At 43.4% G+C, this 24,493-nt stretch overlaps 1 protein-coding gene across 5 annotated transcripts; it reads left to right on the top strand.

The window, feature by feature from the left end:
* Nucleotides 1–2,132: 2,132 nt before the first annotated feature.
* Nucleotides 2,133–14,618, top strand: YPEL5 (yippee like 5). Of its 5 annotated transcripts, none has more exons than XM_071580025.1 (7): nucleotides 2,133–2,236; nucleotides 5,231–5,469; nucleotides 5,564–5,628; nucleotides 5,800–5,956; nucleotides 6,427–6,574; nucleotides 10,726–10,898; nucleotides 12,474–14,618. In XM_071580025.1, exons 6-7 carry the CDS (start codon nucleotides 10,758–10,760, stop codon nucleotides 12,696–12,698), a joined length of 366 nt encoding a protein of 121 aa, XP_071436126.1. In that variant the 5' UTR covers nucleotides 2,133–2,236; nucleotides 5,231–5,469; nucleotides 5,564–5,628; nucleotides 5,800–5,956; nucleotides 6,427–6,574; nucleotides 10,726–10,757; the 3' UTR covers nucleotides 12,699–14,618. The 5 variants fall into 5 exon arrangements, with proteins under 5 accessions (XP_071436126.1, XP_071436136.1, XP_071436164.1 ...); XM_071580054.1 differs by having other exon boundaries at nucleotides 2,137–2,236; nucleotides 5,335–5,469; XM_071580035.1 differs by lacking the exon at nucleotides 6,427–6,574.
* Nucleotides 14,619–24,493: the final 9,875 nt, after the last annotated feature.

Below are 24,493 nucleotides of genomic sequence, written 5' to 3'. Positions count from 1 at the left end.
CCTTTCACTCCCCTTGCATGATGTAAAGAGGAGCTGATGACAGGTCAGTGAGAAGTACCAATGCTCAGCTCTGCGCAGGTACAGGCCAGAGCTGACCATACTGAAGAGATCTGATTTTCTGAAGATCAGCCCGAAGCAAAAAGCAGTTCTTGACATACCTATGTTGACCCATCACAGACTGTCTACTCTCATGAAGGCAGTTGTGCCTTTACTTGGCTGTAGCCCCCTACCTCGCTATTTCTAATAGCCAAAGAATCCATGGAAGAAGACACAAGCTGAAGAACAGCAGCTGGGCATATAAGCATGTCCTGCATGCTGTGCCTTCACAGAGATGCCCCTTTGCCTCTGTGTGACATGACAGAAGAGTCTTGCCGACTTGTTCCTTCCTGCCATTACTGCAGCTCTTCTGGTGATACCACATGGATAGACTCAGGAATCATCCTACATGAAAAATACTTTCTTTAACTTAGTACTAGAACGGAAATCCTTAAAACAGCATGGCTTGCCCCACAGAAGGAAAACACCACCTTTTTGCACCTTTTTTTTTATTATTTTGACCAAGATCACTATTTGTTTGTCAAGGAGGCAATCTGTGTGTGAGCACTGAGCCATTAAAACTGGCAGGGGACTGATAGCTCTTGCTACCAATGGCCAGGAAGGGCTAGAAACACTTTCCTTCATTCTCCTGTGATCTTTCATCTCCACCGTGGGCAGTGTTGGAGGTATCCTGCAAAGACTTCAACTTGACTGGCCTGAAACGCTGAAGCTGCAAGAGTCACAGCTTCACTGAGGTGGGTGTCGGACCTACATCCCCACCTCCAAACCTCGCTGGGCCCCGTACTGTGGTGAAGCTTATTGCCAGGTCAGCCAAATCCCTGGCCATGCAGGTGCCTGGAGATGGGAGCACCCCTTCCTCCCAGCCATGTGCTCTAGGTGTGCAGTGAGCCCTGATGTGGCTCCAGCTTTCAGCTCCTGCACGTCTGCCAGGGCTATGAAGGAGTGAAGGGGTTCTGGGTGGCTGATAGAGGCAGATGGGAGAGCAGAGGGGCCAGACGCGGGGCAGTGGCTGACAGGCACCTGGGAGATGGCGCTTGGCAGGGGGAAAGTGCTGAGTGCTGCTGTCCAGCTCTGGCTCTGCCCCCGGCCCCAGCTCCCTCTCCATGTCCATCTCTGTCCCCAGCCTGGCCTCCCACCACCCAGGGCACAGCACTCAGCACAGCCTGACCCCTGTACTTGGTGTTGGTGAGGCTGCACCTCGAGCACTGTGTTCAGTTTTGGGCCTCTCACTTAAAAAATTACATTGAGGTGGTGGAGCGTGTCCAGAGAAGGACAACAAAGATTGTAAAGGGTCTAATAAACATGTCTTATGAGGAATGCCTGATGGAGCTGGGTTTTAGTCTGGAGGAGACTGAGGGGGCAACCTCATCGCTCTCTGCACTGCATGAAAGGAGGTGTAGGGAGGTGGAGGCCAATCCCTACTGCTGCGCCTGCAGTGAGAAGACATGAGGAAACGGCCTTAAGCTGAGAGATTCAGATTAGACATTAGAAAAGGTTTTCCACTGCTAGCATGGTCAGACACTGCAATGGTTTGCCGTGGTGGTGGCGGCCTCACCATCCCTGGAGGTGCTTCAGAGGTGTCTGGACCTGGTGCTGTGTGATATGGTGACAGAGTTACACAGTTGGACTGGGTGATCTTTAAGGTCTCTTCCAATCTTGCTGATCCTATGATTCAATTCTGTGACTCTGCGGTTCTGTTGCCCGCCGCGCCCAGCCCCTGGCAGTGCGGAAAGGCCACGGCGCGTACCCCTGCCGAGAGCGGTGCTCCCTGCCGGGCGCGGAGCGGGTCCCTTCTGGGCGCGGGGCGGGTCCGGGGCGGGCGCGGAGCGGGTCCCTTCTGGGCGCGGGGCGGGTCCCTTCTGGGCGCGGGGCGGGTCCCTTCTGGGCGCGGGGCGGGTCCCTTCTGGGCGCGGGGCGGGTCCGGGGCGGGCGCGGGGCGGGTCCCTTCTGGGCGCGGGGCGGGTCCGGGGCGGGCGCGGGGCGGGTCCCTTCTGGGCGCGGGGCGGGTCCGGGGCGGGCGCGGGGCGCGGCGGAGGCCGCGCGGGCGAGGCCCCGGCGGCGCTGATTGACACGAAGCGGGGGCGGGGCCAGGACGGGGCGGAGCCGCGCGGCCGATCCGGAGCGGCGGGGCCGTGGAGACATCGGGGACGGAGTCGCCGCTGCCGCTCTCCAGCGCCAGGTAACTCGGCGGAGGCCGCGCCCGCCCCGCGCTGCCCTGGGAGGCCGGGGCGGCTGGGGAGGGAGGTGGTGGTCGCCGCTCTGCGCCGCGGCGCTGCGTGTGTCGGGCCGCGGTGGAGCCCCCGGGCGAGCCGCGCTGGTCTGGTCCGGCGGCGCGGAGAGAGGCAGCGGTCGGCCCCGCCTGCCCCCGCCGCGGGCCGGCGCCGCCGCAGAGCACCGGCCTTCCCCTACCGCGTCCCCTCCTCCGTCAGCGTCTGCCAGCGCCGCCCAGCCTTCACGGCGGGGGCCGGCACCGACCCCCGCTCCCCGCCGCCGCCGACACAACTTCCTCCCCCGGCCCCGTGCTGGGCAACTTTTCGGACCGGTTCCTGCGTGGAGCCCCGGGCGGGTGGGCGAGGGGCCGTGCCCGGGCCTGGTGCGGGAGAGGGGGCGGCGGGGCGGCTCGGGGACGGGGAGTCGGCTGTGGGCCCGGGCACGGCCCCTCGGTGCGGCGACGGTGCCTCCCCGTCAGCTGTTTCCTGCTGTTTGTTGTCAGGGCTCCTGCGCTGCCGGCAGCGCCCGGCGGCGGCGCCGGGGGGGGCCGGGCCGCGGCGGCCCCGGTTGGCTGCGCGCGGCCCCGTGACGGCGGGCCCGGGCCCGCCCCCGCCCGCGCGGCTTTGTGTGCGCGCGGCACCGGCACCGGCACCGCGATCGACACCGGCACCCACAGCCCCACAGCGGGCCCCGGCCCGGGCAGGGCAGAGTTACGCAGGGGTTGAACCGCCCTGCCCGGCCGCACGGTGGGTGGCGGCGCCGCCCCGCTCTCCCTGAGAAGGTGCTGCGGCTGCGGCCGCTCGCCGTGCCCCGCCGGGCCGGGCACTCCCGCAAGAAGCTGTCGGGAATCCGCCGGTGGCCGTGGTGGTTTGCTCTGTGGAGGTGCTCGCGGCTCGCTCAGCGGTGAGACAGCTTCGCCTGTCAGCGCTGAGTTGGGTCTTTCCCCGTGGAAGGAAGGATAGATTCCCAGCCAGCTGAAATACTCTGCAAGCACTTTTCCACTCTGGAAAGCCCCTCAGAAAGGCTCTAAGTCCAAGCAAAAAGGAATGCAAACGCTCCTGTTTGGTTCTTTTATTACTCTGCACAGCCCTCAGCTGTACTGTGCAAGCAGATATAGATTAGATTAATCCAGCGTGTTTATTTAGGAATAAAGGCTGTGTTTTGCACTGACACAGTCGTAGAATTTAATACATTATTTGCCTTTAGTTTCTTTAAACAATTAACACGGTGTTAGGGTTAGATTGAGGGAACGACAAAGCAAGTACACGTCTCAATGAGAGAGAAACACAGGGCAGGGCTCTTTGGAGTGGTAGGTGTCACAGAGCAACTCGATGTCAGCAAATAATGGCTGTACATTAACCATTAACATAACCAGTGTTTGTGACTGATGGCAACAAGGGAGGGAACTTGCTCTGTAGTTGTAAACATTCCCTCATGTGACCATGTATAAGTGCTATTTAAAAAACCCTTTTATGAACACACTCATTCTGGATAGCTGAATTCAAGTCGTGTTTGTGACAAACAAAACTGTCTATTTTTAAGTGCTGCCCTCTTTTTCTAATGTTAGTCTTCAGAAATACTATTTGGAGGCTTGTGTCATCTGTTACTTTCACTTCCGTAGTTGTGGAAGTACTTGGCTTAAAGATGCAGACATTGTTTGTATAGAGATTTTAATAATGGTGATGAGTGAGTTTCAGGTGGGGCTGCCAAGCACCTCAAGGCCCAGTAGAGAGGACAAGATTGGTCAAGAAGGCCAGATTGGTTACTTGTCATAGACTAAGAGGTGTACACATGTGTGTGTATATATATATATATATATATGTATTTGACATTCCCTCTGCTGGTAATCATCACGAGCTTGAAGGGGTGGAGTCAAAGTTAGGTCATTGGTTCGTGTTTGTTTACTATCATTTGACCTATGTTGAAATATTGAGTTGCTCAGCTCTTGCTGAAATACGTAATTCCCTTAAGCAACATTTAACTTAAAAATGCCTTATTAATGTGTAGGTGAAATGCCTGTGCACTATGGATGTTTGATAGCAAGGCTCTCTCTAGTTCTGGAGGCCTTACCTACATTTAAGAGTTTTTTCTGTTAATACAAACATTTCTAGGTCAGGTACACTTAGCATACTAGCACCTTTACTGTCACTTGTACGAAGTTGGTTTGAGAGTTTGGATAATAGTTGTCTATACACCATTTCTTTAAAGGTTTTTTATTTGATAATTTTTTGAATTCACTTATGGAATCAGTGATGTGTTTGGGTGAAATTTTGTGTCATTTCAGTGCTGAAATCAATGCAAAGACAAAACCCAAATTATTTAGCTTTCTGAATGTTGCAGGATGGATTCACAGGCACAAGTCATCTCAACTGACTAACTAGTATAAAAATAAATTTATTACAAAATCAGGAAATACAGCTTTGTTAAAACATTGGAGGAATTAGGAAGGGGAAAAGGGAGACAGGCAGGGAAGGGGGAGAAGTAAGGGGGAAAAGAAACAGACAGGAATAGTTGCTGCTTTGCGGCTCTGTGGAGTAGCAGGAAAGAAAATTAATCTGAGTCTGATGCCATTTGTAAACTAATACTTTATTATGTTATCTAGCAAGAGTATTGTGAGGGTGTAAGTTACTCTGTGGGAGATTCTGAGATACAGGGTCTGTGTGAGAAACAGGCACCCATCTGTATGGCTCTTCTCTCTGTAAGCATCAAAGAAACTACCCTCTATTAGTGTTTGTGGGTACCAATATAATGTTAACATACTTAAATGCCAGCATTCCAGCACAGTGTTCGCCTTATCTAGGAGAAAAGGCAGTTTGCAATGGAAGAGTACACTAGTGCAACTTGCAATACAAAATTACACTACTGCAACTTCCACAGATGCAGTTTCCTTCTGCAAGGCAGCTTGTTCATTGCTTTGCCAAAGCCTCTTCAGTCACTGGACTGTATTACATTCCTTTTACAGTTTGCTACAGTACCTGGATGGTTCTAATGAGCACAGCTTACTGTTCCACTTCACTTTCGCTCTTTGCATTTGGCTACATGTGGTGGTTTCAATTCTGCATGTAGGCAAAGGCCAGATCTGGATTACTTTGACAGCCTCAGAAGTTGGTGGCACAGTTGAATCTCAGACCTCCTAAGAGAACTGACCACGTGTGTATTTTCACATGCACCCCCACCTGTGAACAGCAGAAACCTGCGAAGGTAAGGAGCAAGTTTTATTTTTTGCTTACCCAGTGATGCTTCAACGTGTGGTGTAGTTCTGCTAATTCTTTTTCCTCTTTTGTTCATTTCTGAGGTGAGAAAAGGAAGCTTAAACCCAGTTCTTGAAATGCAACGATGATGTTTAAGCCTAGTTCCAGAGTAAGTGTGTTTTGAGAATGTTTTACTGTGTCTAGGGGAATGCATGACCCTTTTTTATGGGTAGAGAGTGCTTATTTGCTCACAAATAAAGAGGTTTTTAGTTGGTGAAATGGTGGAAGAGAGTCTGTCATAGATTTTTGTCCTTTAACGAGTAGCTTTTCTCTGTTGTAGATCTGAGATGCAGTAGATGGTGCCGAAGCAACACTGAGGCTCCTCCTGTGAAATATCCACAGTCCAGTGTGTATATAGAAAGTGCCTGCTGGCTCTCCCAAGTGTTGATGGTCCTGTGGCTTCAAGAGTTGCATTCTGGGACAAGAAAACACTGATTGTTAGTTTTAAAAATGTTAATAAATAATTTTTCATGTTACTTTTTGGTTCTTAATTGCTTGTAAAGGTAGGCAGATTAGGTAGTACAAACACCAATCAAGTACCGCTTCAGGTGGTTTCAGGTCTGTGTGCAGACAGTGGCCACCTTTTAGCTGTTGAATGTCAGCTCTTCAACAGCTGTTGCTCAGTGTTGCTGAAATCAACATTGAAAGAAAGGTGGAAGTTTGGAAGCTACTGCTCTAGGAATACACACTGTATCACTCAGCCACAGTGCCTGTGTTTCCTGTCTGGTCCTGCACTCCCTGGGAGAAGCTTGCAGGGAGGAAGTGATTCACAGTATGATTAAAAGGTGGCATTGAGGTTTGTATTGCCAGAATAAGATGCTGTCAAAATAATGCACTGTCAAAATAATGCACTGTCAACAAGCCTGACTGGATAGGTAATATGAGCTATCATTGATTGTTCTCCTAGAGGTCCTCTCAAGAATGCAGGTTGATAGTGGTGGTCTGGGTGCTGAATATTGACACAGTGTCATCATCTCTCAGTTCATAGAAGTACCCATCTCTTGGAACTGTGGGGATTTGGCAAGCAGTACATACTTTATATCCCATTAGTGAAAGTTAGTAAATCTGCCTTTTTTATGTTGCAGCCATTTAATATTATGACTTGTGTTTGGCAGTTTGCTGAAGGCAGGATCACTGAACTTCATCACTGATACATACACAAAAAGAATGCTTAACTGATTTTAAAAATTAAATCATGGGCCAAATTCTTGTTTCCTCAGCATTTGGTCTTGTGAATAATTAGGATTCCAGTCCACTGCTTCTGAAAATTCCACTAGTAGCATGATGGAATTGGTGTGATACAGTTGGATGACTTTCTGGGGCTGTAAATAGCAATAGGGAACTTGACTGGCTCTCTGAATCAATGGAATTTATTTTCCCTGTTTTTAAGTGTACAGAGTGGATGAATGGGTAAGTGCGCTTAATGCATTTTCCTACCCCTGTATGGAGAATCTTAAGCTTTAGAAATGCTTAAATGTTTCACAACTCTTTGGCTTCTCCTCATTTAAGAGAGCCCTCCCACTGCCTGTAAAAGCTGCCTATAAGTGGCTTTTTCAGATCATTTATGTACTTGTGAACATAAATAGATGCCTGCACCTTTTTGTAGTGAAACTATAGGGAAAAAAGTTACACAGTTATCTTGGGTGACTTCATACATACCACTTCTGTATGTAAGGGACAGGAACCTGAGAGCAGTGGAAAATTGCTTTCCCTTGTTCAGTTGTACTCTGTGGTTTTTTCCCATGTACACTGAGCATACCCTACAGGATTCAGGATCCTTACAAAAGGAGAGGAGTCTTTATCCACAGGAAGTACCTTCTGATTTGGTCCTATAAGTGAATACTACGTTTTTAGCTTGGGGAGGGGGGGGGGGATGGAAAGGGAGAGTGTGAAGTCATTGCAAATTGAAATAAACTTCTTTATGTCATAGAAGAGAAAAAGGCAAAATTTCCATATTAGCTTATTTAGAAAGTTCATGATCAATCGTGGCATTTGAAGGCTGCATTACTAGCAGTCATTTTGTAATTTTTCCAGCTTTTTACTACTGTGAGCAGTAACAAAGACTTAAGGTGACTAATTTTATAGCACTCTAGCTGCTCTTGTAGCAATCAACTAAGGACTGAGGTAGTTGTAGGCTCCTATATATTTTGATGGAAGTCTACCAGGTGGTAGTTAAATGGAGAGGTTACTTTTTAAAAGTTAGAAAGATTACAGTATTTTAGCAGTTTCTTAGAAAAACATGCAAAACCTACATTAATGTTTTGACTGTTACAGTGCTGATTGTAGAATGCAATTTGCTAAATTTTAAAATGTGTATTATTTTCAAGAATATACATTCTCTTATGCATTGTATTCTGAAGAAATGTGTTCTGATACCAGTCAGTCTGTTTGGTTCTGCTGTGACTTCAGTCTGAATTCTCACAGGCTTGTATCACCATCAAATGAATCTCACTTTTTCTTTCTATTGGGGCCCCAAGTCTTATTGCAAATTTATTTCTCATTTAGATACTTGCTAAGTTTACTTTTCGCTCTTTGGAGTGACATAAATAATTGAACATTTTAGGCCTTGTGTTACTAGGCAGGTTTTTCAGCCTTTAAGTCTTGGATTATATTTTGTGCATTTATTTTAATGTTCAGTATCTTCAGGACTCAACACTTCAGTCCATGCATAACGCCACATCTAGAAGTAATACATTTGTATGTTGCTTTGACTTCTAACTTGCTTGTAAGAATTACATTTGTGTTCTCTTCTGAAGTATTTAAATTTCATTTTTAGTGTCTCTAGATGACTGCTTTTTGAGTGCAGTAACATGAATTATGACTTTATATAGGTGGTGTACTGCATTTTAAGTGTTTAGATGCATTTTTCAAAATGGCATGCTGTGCAAGGTCAGTCTAATGTAAGGTCAGTGTAATGGATCTGTTCTGGTCACCAAGCTTAGTGTTTGTGTGGCTGTTGGTAAGAGGGATGGGTTTGGAATTATTTTATGGTAGCTTCTAAAAATACTGACAAGCTTAGCATTGTGTTTACCGTGAAAAAATATCCCATTGGATCCTGATTCCACTTTTACAGTGACTTATGGTCAGTTAATTGTTTTTAATCCACAATGCAATCAGCACATATATGATATTATCCAAAATTAGTAAGGATGGCGTGTGGAGCTAGGCCAAGTGCCTGATGGGCGTGTCTGTTAAAATTGCATTTATTGCTTCTCTCTGTGGTTTCTTTGACTGATGCTTGTTTATTCACACTTATTCTCTGTTGATTTTCCTTCATTCTGTCACCATTCACATTTTTATTTTTGCCTTTGCTTGCTAGGAAACATAAAGGAGTATTAGAAAGGTATAATGCTTGGAGAAATCTAATGAAAATGCTTTCTATATTTTTAGTGGAGTCACAGGGAGTCACACCTCTAACACTCAGCTAGGTGTATGAAATATTTTTGTTAGACTCAAGACTTGTTTAATCTATCCTTTGGAGAGGAGAATGTGTCTTATGTCACCCCTAAAGGAAAGAGTCTCTCTGTTGCTTTGAATTTTTATGTATCCTTCAGGTGGGATATAGAAGATTAATAGTGATTTAAAATATCTGCATGTAAGGAACCTGTGCTAAAATCACTCTGCTCAATATTAGGAACCCTTTTTATTGCTGCACATTGTAAGAAAACAGAGTGGTGGAATAAAGCAATTTGGAAGAAAATCATTATGTCAGTGAGTTCTGATTTTTACATGTAAAAATGGTGTGTTAAATTTCATGTGTGTAGGTACATGTTTTAGTCCATTTGCCTTGTGCATGTCAGAGGAAGATTTAAGAGAATGATCCTCTAAAACTTGAAATGAGTTTAATTTAGGTATTTGTGCTTCTTAAAGGCATTTGACTTAGAATATTCAACTTGATTTGCACAAAATTTGATTAATTTATCTATGAAGAGCACACCTGTTCTGAAAAGTAAAGCCTACACAACTTTAATATTGCAGTGTGTCAGATTTACTTGGCATTGCTGTGTATGACATAAGCAGAGACAATAAGCTTTTGTGATTCCACATCTGAGGCATTAATGGAGTTACATTTAACTTGTTTAACTGTAGATGTTTAGTCATAAAACTTCTACAGTTGAAAGAGAAGTAACATCATCATTTAATTCCTTTGTCATGTTATATCATTGTTCGTGATTTAAGTTTTCAGCTGATACGTTCTGTGCCTACTCAATAGTTCACTATGAGTATTTTATGTGTCGTGGTATAAAGTTGGTGAGACACTAATTCTCCCAAGCAGTGAAGAGGCTGATCTATCAGGTACTGCAGATCTGCTGCTATAAACTTTCTACACACTTTTGTTTTTTTTGTGGCTCATTGGAGTTGCTCAGTTATTTTAGCAATGAATCTTTGGAAATATCTTGGATAAATGACACAGTATTTTGAATTTAGATTGGACAGTTTTAAATATTTGTATATGAAACTATCTGGTGTAAAGACTGAATGGATTGTTTGTTATGTGAAATATCCAGACCTTCCCTGTGTATGTGTATGAAACCAGTGTCATCAACAGCAGCCAGGCTGCTGTACCAACATTCTGGATGGTGGTGTTGTGTGACTGTGTGTCATAAACTGTGCATAGTTTAGGGGAAGTGACAAAATAAATACATATTTTTAAAAACTGAGGGGCAGGGGAGGCGTGACTTGGGAAAATAAAGCTCTAATTGGTGACTCAATGTCATCTTAGTGCTGACTAAGATGAGCAAATTGTTTGGAATACAGTGGAATGGAATTTTGGTATTAAAGGAAGTAGAAGCTTCTGAAGAACTGTAGGGTCCAGTAGAGGATCTGTAAATGTCTGAACTGTGTTTTAAAGGTTTCAGTTCATGTTTTTCCCCATTAATATGATTAGTTTGTATCTAGGCCATCTTATTGGTAAGATGGTCACTTTGGGAAAGAACTTGTCTTAATAGAGAGGGTGAAGGCCAAATGTAAGTTTAGTAGTTCACTTATGAAAGAAAGGCTGCCTGCAATCATTAGCAGAATTGGTTTGCAGAATATTCTGTCATATATACGGGGTGATGGGGGTTTGGGAGGTTTTTTGGGTTTTTTGTTTTGTTTTTTTGTTTGGTTGGTTGGTTGGTTTGGATTTTTTTTGTTTCTTTGTTTTTGGGGTTTTTTCCTGTGGTGCCTTTTTTTACATGTACATGATCTTTCCTTTTGCTTTCAGGTCTTCAGTGTAAACTTACATAAGTTCTAAAAATGGGAAGAATTTTTCTGGATCATATTGGTGGCACTCGCCTGTTCTCCTGTGCAAACTGCGACACAATTCTGACCAACCGTTCCGAGCTCATCTCCACTCGTTTTACTGGGGCCACAGGAAGAGCCTTTCTTTTTAACAAGGTTGGTAAGAAGCTGAGGAGAAACAGCTGTTTACTTCTGAAAAATGAGTTTGTGGGATATGAATTTCTCAGAAGCAAAAAACTTTTTGGCTAACATGTTGTGTAATTACTATTTTATTTTTTAAAAATCTGTATTTTGTTCTATTTAACTGTCTTTGAAGTCAAAATAGCCATTTACAATTGATGGCAAACTATCTAAATTAGTTCATCTGCCATACTGAAAGACTATAAAGGGGATTGTATATATAGAGGCATCATGCCAAAATACATGGAGTTTTAACTGTAATACAAACCTCAAATTCACTCTGAGAGTATCTCGTGTCTATCAGAGAGTTTTAAAGGCATTTCCACTGTTAGTTGCAAAAAGAAAGTTTAAAAAGTAGTCTGTTTAATTTCTAGAATGCAGTTAAGCAAACAGTATTCTGGCAACTAATGTGAACCACAATCTTTTATAGTCAGTAGTACTCTGTTTTAGCTTAATATATTTTTAATGGATCAAATTTGACAGATTGAAATACACAAGTTGTAACTTTTGAGGATTATTTATTAAGCCTTCCATATAGACTTGTCCATCCATTAGACTCCTTGAAAAAATGGTGACAGTCCTTTGCTTTCTTGCAAAGTTCCTGTTATATAAGCATTGGTGTATTTTGGTTTTTTCTTGAAAGCCATTTGGCCATGGGCAGAGTTAGAGTAATGTCTTGCTTAACTGTGCTTGGCTCTGGGATTTCTGATAGGCAGAATCCTGTCAGTAGTGCTTATATTTAGATCTAGTGTTAGGCTGTATAGTTAGAAAAACGCTGTGCTTCTGATTGCTTTCTCCTCCAATAAGCACTGGATCATCTGGAGTTCAGATTTTTCTGGTGTTAAATATTGGAGTTTAATCATAGAGGTTTGATTTTTGCATTTCTGCAGTCAGAAGCAGAAAACAAGCCCAGGCAGGTGGAAAGCTGAGAAAACATCACAGTCCCATCTTTTAAAATCCTGTCTCATATCAGCAGTTTGGCTATAGTTCTGATAGCAACTTTTCAACGAATCCTGGTTTTGTGATGTTGCTGCCTAATGTTTTAAACTGCCAATATAGCACACAAAAATATGCCTCTTTCATGCCTATGTTTGCAGCCACTGAGCTTTGCTTTTTCTTAGATAATTATTTCAGAAGCACCCCAAGATTTTTAAAGAAGTACCTGTAATGTTCGGTCCTGAATTCTGGGAATAAGTGGTCACACCAGCTGCTAGAAATGCATTACATATATTACAACTGGATTAATATAAATTAGCTTACAAGCTGCTCACCAAGAGTTTCTCACCCAAAGTTGAACAGTCATCTGCCCTTTTGTACATCTTGCACATGTCTCTCAGTTAACAGTGAGGGTTATACATCCCTGTGAAGCACATCTTCAGTGTTACCTTCTCAAGGAGATTCTCAAGGGCTGTTGACTTACTACACTGCAGTTTTCAGTTCATGTGCAGTGCCACAGACTCTTTACGTTTAAAATGTTGATAGTCATTTATCAAGCTTTGCCTTAGGCAGACTAATCCTTTCTGTTCCCTGTCCCCTGTGTATTTGTATCAGGTGGTCAATCTGCAGTACAGTGAAGTTCAGGATCGGGTCATGCTCACTGGCCGCCACATGGTTCGAGACGTGAGCTGCAAGAACTGCAACAGCAAACTGGGTTGGATCTATGAATTTGCCACTGAAGACAGTCAGCGCTACAAGGAGGGCCGTGTTATCCTGGAAAGAGCGTTGGTCCGAGAGAGCGAAGGATTTGAGGAGCATGTTCCGTCTGACAATTCCTGAAGAGACCTGAGTCTCTCCTCAGGTTCTCTTCAATTGAAACTCAAATATAATAAAATCAACAAAAAAATCTGCTTACGTACACTGTCACCTTAGCATCAGAGTCGGATTCATGGACTACAGAGTGGGAAAGATTGTGAGAGTATTTCAGATGGAACCTTACTTCCTTTATTCCTTTTATATTTTACTTTCCCTCCAACAGCTGTTTGTAGAAAGAATGTTGTGCAGATGCTGTAACTTTTTCTCTTGTTCATTTACATCTCTTAGATTTGAGATTGTATCAGCAGATACAGTGGGCTAAAAAGAAAATATTTGGGGGATTTGTCTTTTGTTAGAGAGAAATCTATTGAGTTTTTTTTAGTTTGCACAAACTGATGTCAGCATCAAATTATTTTAAAACTTCGGATTTTTTTTTAAAACTATATTCCAATTTTTGGCTTAAGTTTTTAGTTAGGTTCTTTTGGGGTTTTACCCAGTCTTTTCACCTGGTTTGCTAGCTGAAGTAAAGAGATCCGAATTTGTGCTGAGTGCTAAAGGTTCAGTGTTGGTACGGCTTGGGCTGGCCCATGTGCCATATTCTTGTTGAGGTTGATTGGTAGCACAGAGCCCATTATTTCTTGTCATTCTTGACCCAAAGATGTCACCATTCCTTGTTTATTTGTGAAGTCCCATTCACCATGTAAACTGGTGTTGATTGGAAACTATTCTTGAAATAGGGCAAAACTGCTTGGCTTTTTTTAACTGATGTAACTGAAAAGCATAGTAATAATATAAAATAATAGCTGTCTGTTTAGTCTTGCGTTGCTTACAAATCCAGCTGTGTTTGTAATGATAGAGATCCACTGAGAAACTACTGTTTCAGTAGTGATTTTTTTTCCGTTTCTCTACTAATCTTATTAAGTAGACAGGGAATTGCAAATCTTAATTCTTCTTCAAGAAGCTTTCTTTAAACCCAGAACTTCCTATGTTAAACACAGCTGCTGTGTAAAAGGAGAAGATTACCAGCATGTTTGTTCATGCCTAGAGTTATGCAATCTGCATCTCTTGAAAAGATTAACTTAAACAGCTTGTTTTCAAATGCTGCTTCTGGTGTTGAAACCTTTATCTTTCAACTTTGTTAAACCTTTTCATTGTGATGTTAAATTTTTATCTTTCTGGGCAGCAGTACATCAACCTAGTAGTAACTAGTGACTTGGATTCCTGCTTTGTTCTTGTAGAGGTCAGCTCTGTTTAAAACAGTGATCTTGCTTGCCTTTTTAGCAAAAATGCTCTTCATTAACTTAACTCAAGGGTGCCCAAACACTTTCTTTGTGTCTTAAGCCATTAGTTAAGATCTCAAGGGCTGAAATTTATTTGAATGTTAGATATGTATGATTTCTTATCCAAGATACAAGTTAGTTGTGGGGTTTTTTTTCTTATTGGATAAAGTGTGGTCAACATGAAATAAGTTAACCACAAATGTAGAAAAAGGAGAGGGGAGAAACCCCACCCAACCAAACTGATCTGGGCTTTGACCTTTCAGAATAACTTTTCTTCCCTAGCCACTGCTCCATATCTGTAACTAAAATGGGAGGGTGACTATGCAGAGTGTTTTTCTTAATTGTTTTGGTTGCCATGTGGCAATTTGGACACCCCTGACTTGAATCTACTGCCTCTTTCATGTAAAAATAGGTTTATTATAGAATTGTCACATAGAAAGAAAACAGAGTAGATCACATACCAGAGCTGTGCTTGAATCAAGCTGCTTAAACAATAGTGTACTTGTGCCTCAAATGAATCAGTTTTTGCACTGAGTACAGTAGTGCCCCATTATCTTGTACTCCTGTCCTTCATAGACCCTAAAAGCGCCATTAGCATGGTTCTCTGCAGTACTTTTCTTGTACTTTTGACATTACAGTACAATAAAGTATGTTTTGTCCTGAACTGGTCTTTGCTGTTTTTACAGTTATTTTCATAGCATCTGTCAACTGACTGACATAACCCATCCTTCGTTCCCTGCACTGAGTTTCCACAGCACAGTCACAAGCTGTTGATAAGCATCTCTCTCCATATAGGTGGCAAAAGAGTATTCTGTTGATTTTGGAAGGTGCCAAGTAGAGCTTCATGTCACTTGGACACTTAATTTTACTTCTGTTAAAAAGAAAACCAGGAAGAGTCTCATTTAATGGAATTATGGGTGTTAAATGTCTTTCCTTGTCTTTGATAAGGTGGCAAGCTATGCAAAAATCCACTTTCTGCAAAACTTGTTTTTGCTTCTGAAATTATTTCGGAGTTCATTAATTGAGAATTGTATATTTGGAATTCTGTGACCTTTTTTCCTTTCCTATGTTCAAATGTTAGGCAGAAACCTGCTCCCAGCTGGTCAACTTCTAAAGCTGTAGCTGAAGAACTGAGGTGAGAGGTTTGTCCTACCGATATAATGGGGCTGGGGGGGCTTTTTTTAGCTTACATTAAATCCCTTCATTTTGGTAGAATATTAGTGTGAGATGTTAGAGATTGTTTTTCCTCAAGCTCTTTGATTTGAAAAACACATTTGAGGTGAATTAATTAAAAGCCCATGAGCAAGTCCACAGCAGCTTTAAAACAAGAGCCTTTGGATTGCTGTTCTAGCTTAAATGCTGTTTCCTCCTGTATCACTTTGATGTCTCTGGGAGAGTTTAGCCTCCTTTATTTTGACTGCTCCTCCTCTAGGCACTGTGTGTGTGAATACAGATAACTTATCTGTGGGGAACAAGGTGATTGGTTACAGTACATCTAGCAACAGAGGAGACATTGCTATTTGGCATTAACTACAGTTCTAGAGTTGTGTGGTCGTTTGGGATTCTCAAACAAGGGCTGATACAGCAAAATGTGCCACTACAGCGATCTCATGCCTGGCATGGGATGGTGTGTCTGTGCTGCCCAGTGTGGAAAAGGTAGCAAGGGAATTACAGTGCACAACAGACTACACTGTGTGTTTGTGGAGACCTCAGAGTTTATGCTCTTAGGCTGTAGCTTGGGCTAGCAGTGGTGCTATGGCTTTTGCCTGTTAGCTGGATTACACTTTGCATCACCCCCATTATGATCTCATCCTGTAGGTGTAGCCTATACTGAAATACTTCATTAAAGCTGCTCATTACCATTTCAGGAAAATACAGCTTTGGAAAGAGGAAAAGATTGGATGGTGTGTTTGTGGAGTGAAAACATTTTACTTAGCACCTTCCAGGGATGTTCAAAAGAACTTTTGAAACAACATATATATATCATGGTTTGTTGGAAAAAGTGGTGTTACACAGGGCTCTGGGGTTAGCTGTGGTCAGCTGACAGGCTTAGTCTGACAGGGCAGCTTGTCTACAGATTTCTTTCAGAGGTATAGGAAATAAAGTCAGCAGATCATCAGTGGATGGACAGGTAAGAAACAGGTGAAGCTGCAGTTCAGGATATAAGTGCCAGGTCTAAGGAAGAGGTGACTGGGAAGGTTATGGCATTGATGTGTGAAGAGGCTAGCTGGTTAATGAAGCGCATTTTAAAAGAGAAACATAAGCTGTGATATTGCACCACCATTCTGCAAAAGCCAGAAATACTGTGTTGTGTTTCCTTCCTGGGCCTGCCTTCACTTTGAACAATAATACATTTTTTAAAAATCCAGTGATGCTTTCTTTTGTGGGGATCTTGAGGGCTTTGCAGCCTCCCTGATGCCTGACAAGGATGAAATGCTTCAGTCTTTTTAGTTTGCTTGAGGCACTGATAAAGGATCACCCACCAATCCTGTTTTTGCAGGACTTTAAAGAACTAAGCAATTCTGAGGCCCCTCTCTTCATAAGCTGGAGTTAAAATTGCCCAATAACTTCAAAAGATTGCTTTGAGTGGTGAGCAGTATGACCTGGTTGATAATGTATGTCCCTGTGCAAGCCTTTTTTTTTGCAGGAAATCTGAAATACGACTAAAGAAAATGAGCTCCTGTCTGTCTCATGTGTTAAATGGCAAAGACCTTCAACAGTGGCTGACGAGCCTAGTGTTTACAATGTGGAGCTGTTCCTGATCTCACAGTTACTTCCTTCACTTCCTCTGATGTGAGGGTTTCTGGTACATGTAGGAAAGTATAAGGGAAGAAATCCCACATATGCCTCCTGACCTTTTGATTGTTTATTGATGGTGTTGCTCTTACTTGAATGGATTTCTGTGATGCTACTAAAACTGCTGACAGTCTAATCCTGGCCTTTCATTAGGTAAGGGTCCTTCTGTCAGAGTATTAGTGACTATCCTCTCTCATCCTCAAGTCTAGACAGAAGTTGCTTGGGAATGATGCTTGACTGAACATCCTGTTCTGGGTAGAGGTGGTGTGAAGGAAGACCTCATTCACCCTGTTCCCAGGTCACTTCTATTGCTGTGCTGCATCTCTTTCCATCTGATGCTATTGTAGGTGTGATTTGCTTAAGTTTGTGTTGCAGGTCCTCCTTTTAGAAAGCAGGTGACTGAGATGCAGCAGTCTGTGCCTTTTAAACATGGCATTTCTCTCTGAAGGACCTGAAATACCTACAGCTTGGTACAAACACTGCTGTGTGCTGCTCAGTTGGAAGAGGTGACCGTGTTACTGTTTGACTTGTTCCTGCAAAAATAAACACTGGTGGTTGTCTCAAAAATGGCCAAAATCTCTCTGCAATGGGAGTCAAGATATGGAGGAGAAACCCAGGTAAAAGAGGAAGGAAAAGATGTGTGTGTGTGTGTGTGTAATTCAAGTCTTAATCAAACCAAAGTCACTCTGAAGCAGCAGAGGTGGGAGAAATTCTAGAGGTAAGCTTGTGCCTTTTCTTTATGCCTTTTGTCGGTTCAGGGAAAGTGGAAATCGTTTGGGCATTATCAAGGATCTAAGGTCCCCTGATAAACAGAGGAAGAAACAGAATGTAAGCACTTCTGTTTCTTTTGAGAAACCTAGTTGAATGTCCTTGCTGTAGGACACTGATAATGGAAAGTGCAGAACCAGGCCTAACTTTGGTACAGACTCTGTGTTGTGTTTGGATGAAGGCAACGGGAAAGTATTTGTCCTTTGAAGGAGGCTCTGTTTTTGTTCTCATTATCTGAAGAATTTAATACTATCAGAAACTCGCATTTCTTATAGAAGTAAAAACAGGAGAAAGAACAAAAGGCTAGGCAATAATGTGCATTTCCTAAGTGTAAGGGGTAGGTGGGAGAGACAAGGGCGTTCAGCATGAGAGAGAGGTGTGCTTGCCTGACATAAAGATCCAGTGCTGTTTCCCTCTAGGACTTGGGGATGTTTAGATACAGGATTTTGCTTTGCCCTTTTGTAAACATTTGATTTGACTGTTGTAAACATTTACAGGTGTTTGAAACAGTAAGTTCATTGAATTACAACAGACTGCATACCCTAGTTGTTTACAGACTAATAGCAGATGTTGCAATAGATGTAGTTAGTGAAATAGGGACACTCCTTTTCTGTGAGGGAAACACAACCAAAATGGCTCATTCAAGGATGCTTAGCCAAAAAACTGGGTGGTGGCTTTCAGCTTATAGACAACAATCCTCTATCCATGGAAGAGTTTGAAAACTATTCCAAGCACAACTCCATGGTGATTACAGAAGGAAGAACAGGATGTCTGTTATTCTTTGCATGTGTGCACCATCAAAAAGGTGGGATGCTCTGCGTTTGGTGGTAAGAACTCAGGTGCATCCCACAGATGGAGTGCAGAGACAGCCTCTGTGGCTGTGCTGCTGTTGGTGTTTGGCCAGCAGATCTGTCTCCCTATCCTACCCATTTTTGTTGTATTTGGTCTGGTCTGGAAATCCATATGCAGCTGTTCTCTAGAGGACATGGTGCAGATGCTCATGCCCTCAACTACAGGAAGTTGCTTAGGCTTCCTTAGGGTAATCTTTTTACTTTAGGGATTAGGGGGAAAGTAAAACCTCCTTCAGCTCAGTCAGCATCCCCAGATGTACATGATTAAATGCATGCACAAAAAGCAGTAACTGCATGAATCTGTGGAGACTGCTGCACCTTCCCTACAGAATTAGTGCAATTTAAGGATTTGGGGAAGTGCCTGCTTTTGCAATATTAGCTGGTTTCTTTTAGTACTAGTAAAATGTTGCCTCTCTGAAGGATCGATGGATTATCTGTTCCATGTCTCCATGCTGAGTAGGGATTAGCTTAGTGATATACTCTGAGACTACATTCTTAGGATGAAGTTTCTCTGTGTGATTTCTTATTGTAGCTGAAAGTACATTAGAGATATGATTTAGGTCACTTAAGTAGAACACTTGGAAAATGCCAGATATCCAATGGATTGCACAGCACATGATTATCCTGTCCCTCCACGCATGCTGCCTGGGGTGAGAGTGGCATGTGATCACCAGAGCAAGGATGGCACCATCATAACTTCTATAAGGTAGTTGGTTAAAACTTTGTTTTAATAATGCCAAGGTCATGGGTTCAATCCCCTGTGTGGGCCATTGACTTAAGAGTTGGACTTGATGATCCTGTGGGTCCCTTCCAACTCAGAATAGTCTGTGATTCTGTGTATGCATTGAACTTACAGCTACAGCCTTCATCCCACTGTTCTTAACTCTGGATTGTTGGACTTTTAATAATTTTGTTTCTAAAGATAATTTGTATATGAAGTTTCTGATGTTCATTTAAGTGGCAAAAGTAAAAGAAACTGAGATTAAGCATTTGTAATTGCTGGCTTCTTCATGACTGATTTGAACTGGGAACCCCATTTAGTGCAGTAGCCATTACTACTTAAGTTCCAGGGCTGACTCCTACTTAATCAGCATCTGGAGGAAGCTTTCAGTAAAGAAGGCTGAGCAGATGTCAGGTGAAGACTTTAGAGGTTTTTGTTTGATGTAAAGTCTCGGCATGGGACAGGGAACTTTTTTTTTCAGTTTGTAAGCTGGTTCTGGTTAGGTTGAGGGGGTTGAGGGTTTTTTGGTTTTGGTTGGGGTTTTTATTTTTCCCCTCCTGATACCTGAAATTGGTGATTTTCCTGCTCCATGTAGGACTTTAAAGGATGAGATGGGAAAATTAAAATTATGCTGTATTTTCTATCAAGACTGCTTAACCTGCTCTCTTACTTCCAACTCCTGAGCTTGAAGGTTCTTGTTCCATGCATGTTCCCTGTCAAGGACAGAATTGCACCACAATTCATATGCCACATTGCTGGGAAAGGGAAGGAGCAGTTGGAGAGAGCTTACTGTCTGTCTCACCCTGCTTCGTTTGCTCTATCAAGCTGCAGGTAAGCTCAGGGCTTCTGGAAGCTTTGTTTGCCTGTCAAAACAAACCTGAGGCACAAAGAAAACCAACAGCTTTTAAGACTCAGTCCAGTGCAAATTTAGGACAAAGAATTCCAATGTTTTTATGAAACTAAAAATAAACACAAAGCTGTTTCCCCCATAAACCTCACTTCAGCAGCATTGGTATTTTTATGTCAAAAGGCTGAAGGAGAAGCTGGTGGATATTTGTCACAGGAAGTGAGGAGAAAGCAAAGGCAGAGAATGCTCTGCCAGAGGTTTTGTTGATTGCTGGCAGTGTTGATGCTTAGATATCTGCTCCAGGTGCCTTGGGGAAGGTGATACTCTCACTGGCTCCTTTACCTGCTTCCTTCCTTTTGCTCCCTTCCTCCGTGTTCTGTGCAGCCCTACTGTGCTTTGTTCCTCCTGCAGTCTCTGCTTTTGCCACTTGTCACCTTCCTGCTACCAATGGCTTCTCTCTCTCTCCTTCCAGCCCTGCTCCTTGCATCCCTGCTGGGCTTTCAGCAGGTGACCTTGCTGCTCCCAGCATGACATCAAAGGCTGCGGTTCCCTGGAGCCGGGCTCACGCTTTGTTGCAGGCTGCTCCTCACCCCGGCTGTGTCTGCCCTGCTGGTGGTGTGGCCTGATGGTGAACCAGGGGCACAGAGAGGCTGTTGCCGGTCTGATTCACTGGGCTGTCACGCAACCAGCACACACAGCCTTGCCAGCAGATTGCTGGGGGTGATGCAAAGTGCAGACAGGGCCCGCTAGCACTGGCACTACCTCTGAAATGAGATTTTTATCCCTGTCCCTCTGTGCTGCTGGGGAGGCGTGAAGAGCACAGACAGATGAAATTATCTGCTCTCAGTTCCTGCTCCGGTGGTGCTGATGCTCAGCAGAGACAGGCTCTGCTCATCTCTTCTACATGGAGCTGGCCGCCACTGTGGGCCAGGAACTGCGATGGAACATTAACACATCCCTCTGCAGACATACAAACGATGGCCAGAAGGCATGTAATGCTGTGACAAGCCTCCCAGATTTCAAGGCCCATCTCCAAAGTATTGTGTCACAACTTTTAAACAAAGTAATTGGATACTTTGTTTTCAACAGGAAGAATCATTTAAATCCCCTAACCTTTGTTTTCAGAAATGCCTGTTTCTAGAGGAGCTATTTTAGAACAGAATAACCTCTCCTGAAGCAGACCTCCAGCACGGAAAACTTCAAGCCAACTGCTTAATGTTTTGTAAGAAAAATTACAGCCAGCTGAAAAGAGCTGCATGTTGGCAAGTGCCAAGCAGCCTTAATTTAGGAGTCATTTTTCACACAGACACTTCAATTCACCAGAAAAGAGAGCCCAGCTGCCCACAAGTGTATCGGTTTGGACGAAGGAATGGAAAACAACGTTTTTGCCTTTCATTTGCTATGCTTTGATATCTCCTTTCAGGATGCATATATACATCTGTTTTTTTCTTGTCTTAAATGGGTAGTTGTATAAAATCTAGCAGAGGCACATATTTTTGTCCATCATTTAACACTGTAAAATTAAGTGTTCACAGTATTGCCTTAGAAATGGCTTAGTTCAGTGACTTTTTCAAGCACTGATTAGCTGCCAAATAATCAGTGTTTGAAAGACTCTGGACCTGATTCTTCTCTCCTTTACACTGTTTGACATCTGCTGACTTCAATGGCACTACTAATTCCCTACAGGCTTGGTATGGGTAAAACCAAAAAAAAATATATATTGTTCTGTATATATGAATATGTATATATCTATAAAGAATTATATAGAAGTGAAATCATAGTAACAGGTGGGGTTTTTTTCACTTGACATTGTGCTGAGATTCCCAGTCTCCTGAAGCACACTTGTAAGCACCTTTTCCTTAAGGAATACCTTCCTTACACCTACAGATGTTCCTTAGAATTTTGTGTGACTACTTGTAAATGTTCCCATCAGCATCAGGTAGAGGATCAGACTAAAATACTTGTTATAAAAACACTAAACCATTTCTTTTCTTTTTGTAGACAGTACAAAATATGATCCTGTTTTTTTGGTCCAAGAACTGACAGCTCAGCTGAAATGCTCTAACAACTCACAGCTTAGACTTCATGCTGTAGCATTAAATGGGAAGCAGTGCCCTTTCCTACTATCCAGTTTAGTACAGATGTGATCAGTTCTGGAATGATGTAGCATATCATTGCAGTTTTACACACTGTGTGCCATGTGCTACACACTTCTATTGGACAAGTGAGAATGATGCAGCCCAGCATTTTTATATAAGGTTTTAACCCAAAGACTTCAAGGCCTTTTTTTTTTAAAAAAAAAGCTGAGAATAACTGCTCACATTTGTATATGGATGCTCAGATACTTCAGATTATTTGCCCAGAGTCTGTATTACAGTTCTGAGGTATTACAGCTTGTGACTCTGGGAGTGCATTGACCCCAAGTTAAAATCTTTATCCATCAGCATTGGATTGTTGGCCTGTGGTGGCAGGGAAGTGCTGCTTGGTGAAGGCATGCTGAGGATGCATAACCAGAGGGTAGCAGTAAGGTTATATTATTCCAAATATTAACTCAGTTTTGCCTCATGGCAAGGCTTAGACTGGTGCTGAATTAACATCACAACAAGCAATGAAATGGCATAATTTTTCAGTTACCTTTCAGAGTAATTCCCTTTAAGTCCTCTTAGATAAACAAATTTGGTGATGTGCCATCTTAATTTCTTTTCTGCCTTTGCTCCTGTCTTTTGTCTCCATCTGTTCATCACTAGCTCAATGCTTCTTATTGTGACATCCTTCCAAACCAACATCTTTTTTCTTGGAGACCTTTTCCTCACTGTTCTCCCACTTACTCTGACGTTCACTGAACTCATCCTATATTTTATTTTCTTGGCCTTAACTGCTCTCTGCATCCTCTTTCTACTTCACCAAATCCATGTTGTTTCTCATTAGATCAAGCAGTGTTCAGAGCTCTTCCTGGGTTTTTTTTTTCTATGTAGTATTGGTGTGAAATGTCCAACTCAATCAGACATTCCACCCTTCTGTCTTGAAACTGATCCTGGAGGTCTTTAAGATTAATGTAAGATCCTTTCCATCACTCCCTCAACCATTGCAGTAATTCTGACTAGGCTGCTGCCTCTGTGCTTGGATTGTATCTGATAACCATTCCCCGCTTAACTTTACTCAAACCTCAAGCTGCCCTGGCTGCAGCTAGTGGAGTGTGATAGAGGTGACAAAATTAATTTCGTGGAGGGGAAGCAAGCAGTGACAGGGACCCCTGCATAGAGATACCATTATTTTCCTCTCTCAGCCTAACAATCAAAACAAAAGAGAATGCTGCAGCTGGGCACTGGAGTATGTATCCATAGATGGGGGATTGCCTTGCATACTCCTTTTGATACTTCTTTTGCTCCTGTTGTAGTTTGGGATTATTATGTAAATTCTCTCCCCTGCCACTAACTGCCCATGCCAGCAGTTAACAAAAGAAGCAGTTAACTACTGATCGCTTGGATGGGTGCAGGTTTGTCTCTTTTGTTTTTTTGGGGACATCTTTTTTTTCTTAGTTTCGTGGAAGGCAGGAGCGGTGGCTGCCGAGGAGAGAAGTGGCTCTGCTGGCACTGCTGGGGCTTCTGGCTGAGCTGCTGCTTTTCTTCTCGCCGTGGCTGTTTCTCCTGGTTCCTGCATCTGGGATCCCGGCCTCTGTTCCAGCCTGACCACCGCCTGCACCGTCCCGGCCTGCCCGCCCCGGCTGGGGCAGTGACCCAGGAGAGAGAGAGGTTTGCAGCTGCTTTTGCAGGACACGTGGTGGTTCCCCACTTTCAGCTTTCTTTTTCCTTCATCTGGGACAAGAGACACAGAGTTCATCTGAGAGCTCACCACTCGTCTGTCTCGCTGGAGAGGGACTGGGAACTACTGGGAACTCACTCCGCAGCCAGCCGGGCTATGACATTTGACACTGCTTAAGTATAACTTTCCTCCTGGAGGAAAACCTGCTGGGTTTTGTTGTTGTTTGGTTTTTTTCTTTCTCTTGTGGTGTTGGGGAAGCGGTTTGCACTAGTCTGTTTATATATAGCAGTTAAGAACAGTTATCCTTCTATTAAAATTCCTTTTTTTTCCCTTAAATTTGATAAAGAGTGGCGTGATTATCGTGGAGAAGGCCCCCTCCCCCGCTTGTGGGTAAACATTTTGGGTTTTTTTTCCCTCAAACCGAGACAGCTCCTCTGATATTTGGTGTGACCAATCTCAGAGAGGAATGTCAGCCACTGTCAAGCATCTATTACATGTGTTGTTTCATTTGTGTGTGGATAAATCCAGCTTCTCTGAAAAACACCATTGTTGCACACATCAGTTCTATTTTAAAGATTTCTGTTGTTAAGAACATGCTGTTGTGCTCCCTTTCAACAGCATCCATGAGCTGACCCTCATGGGATGGTGTAAATCCAGGTCAGTGCCAACTCGCCTCCTGGGGACAAGTGCATCTCACTTCCCCCTTCATCAGCTTTACATTGAAATGTGCCTGTTCTAATAGTCAGTGTTTGTGATTGAGAAATGGTAATGGCTGGGGATATACCACATGCCAT

This window comes from Pithys albifrons, chromosome 2, assembly GCF_047495875.1.
Source record: "Pithys albifrons albifrons isolate INPA30051 chromosome 2, PitAlb_v1, whole genome shotgun sequence".
Taxonomy (NCBI): Eukaryota; Metazoa; Chordata; class Aves; order Passeriformes; family Thamnophilidae; genus Pithys; species Pithys albifrons.
Note: the sequence above shows the minus strand (reverse complement) of the source record. Positions and strands in the feature narration are given on the sequence as shown.

Excerpts from the sequence above, each read along its gene's own strand:
- YPEL5 (XM_071580043.1), top strand. The coding sequence starts at position 10,758 with ATGGGAAGAATTTTTCTGGATCATATTGGTGGCACTCGCCTGTTCTCC. Across the intron at positions 10,899-12,473 it reads GAGCCTTTCTTTTTAACAAG|GTGGTCAATCTGCAGTACAG; the intron begins GTTGGTAAGAAG and ends TATTTGTATCAG.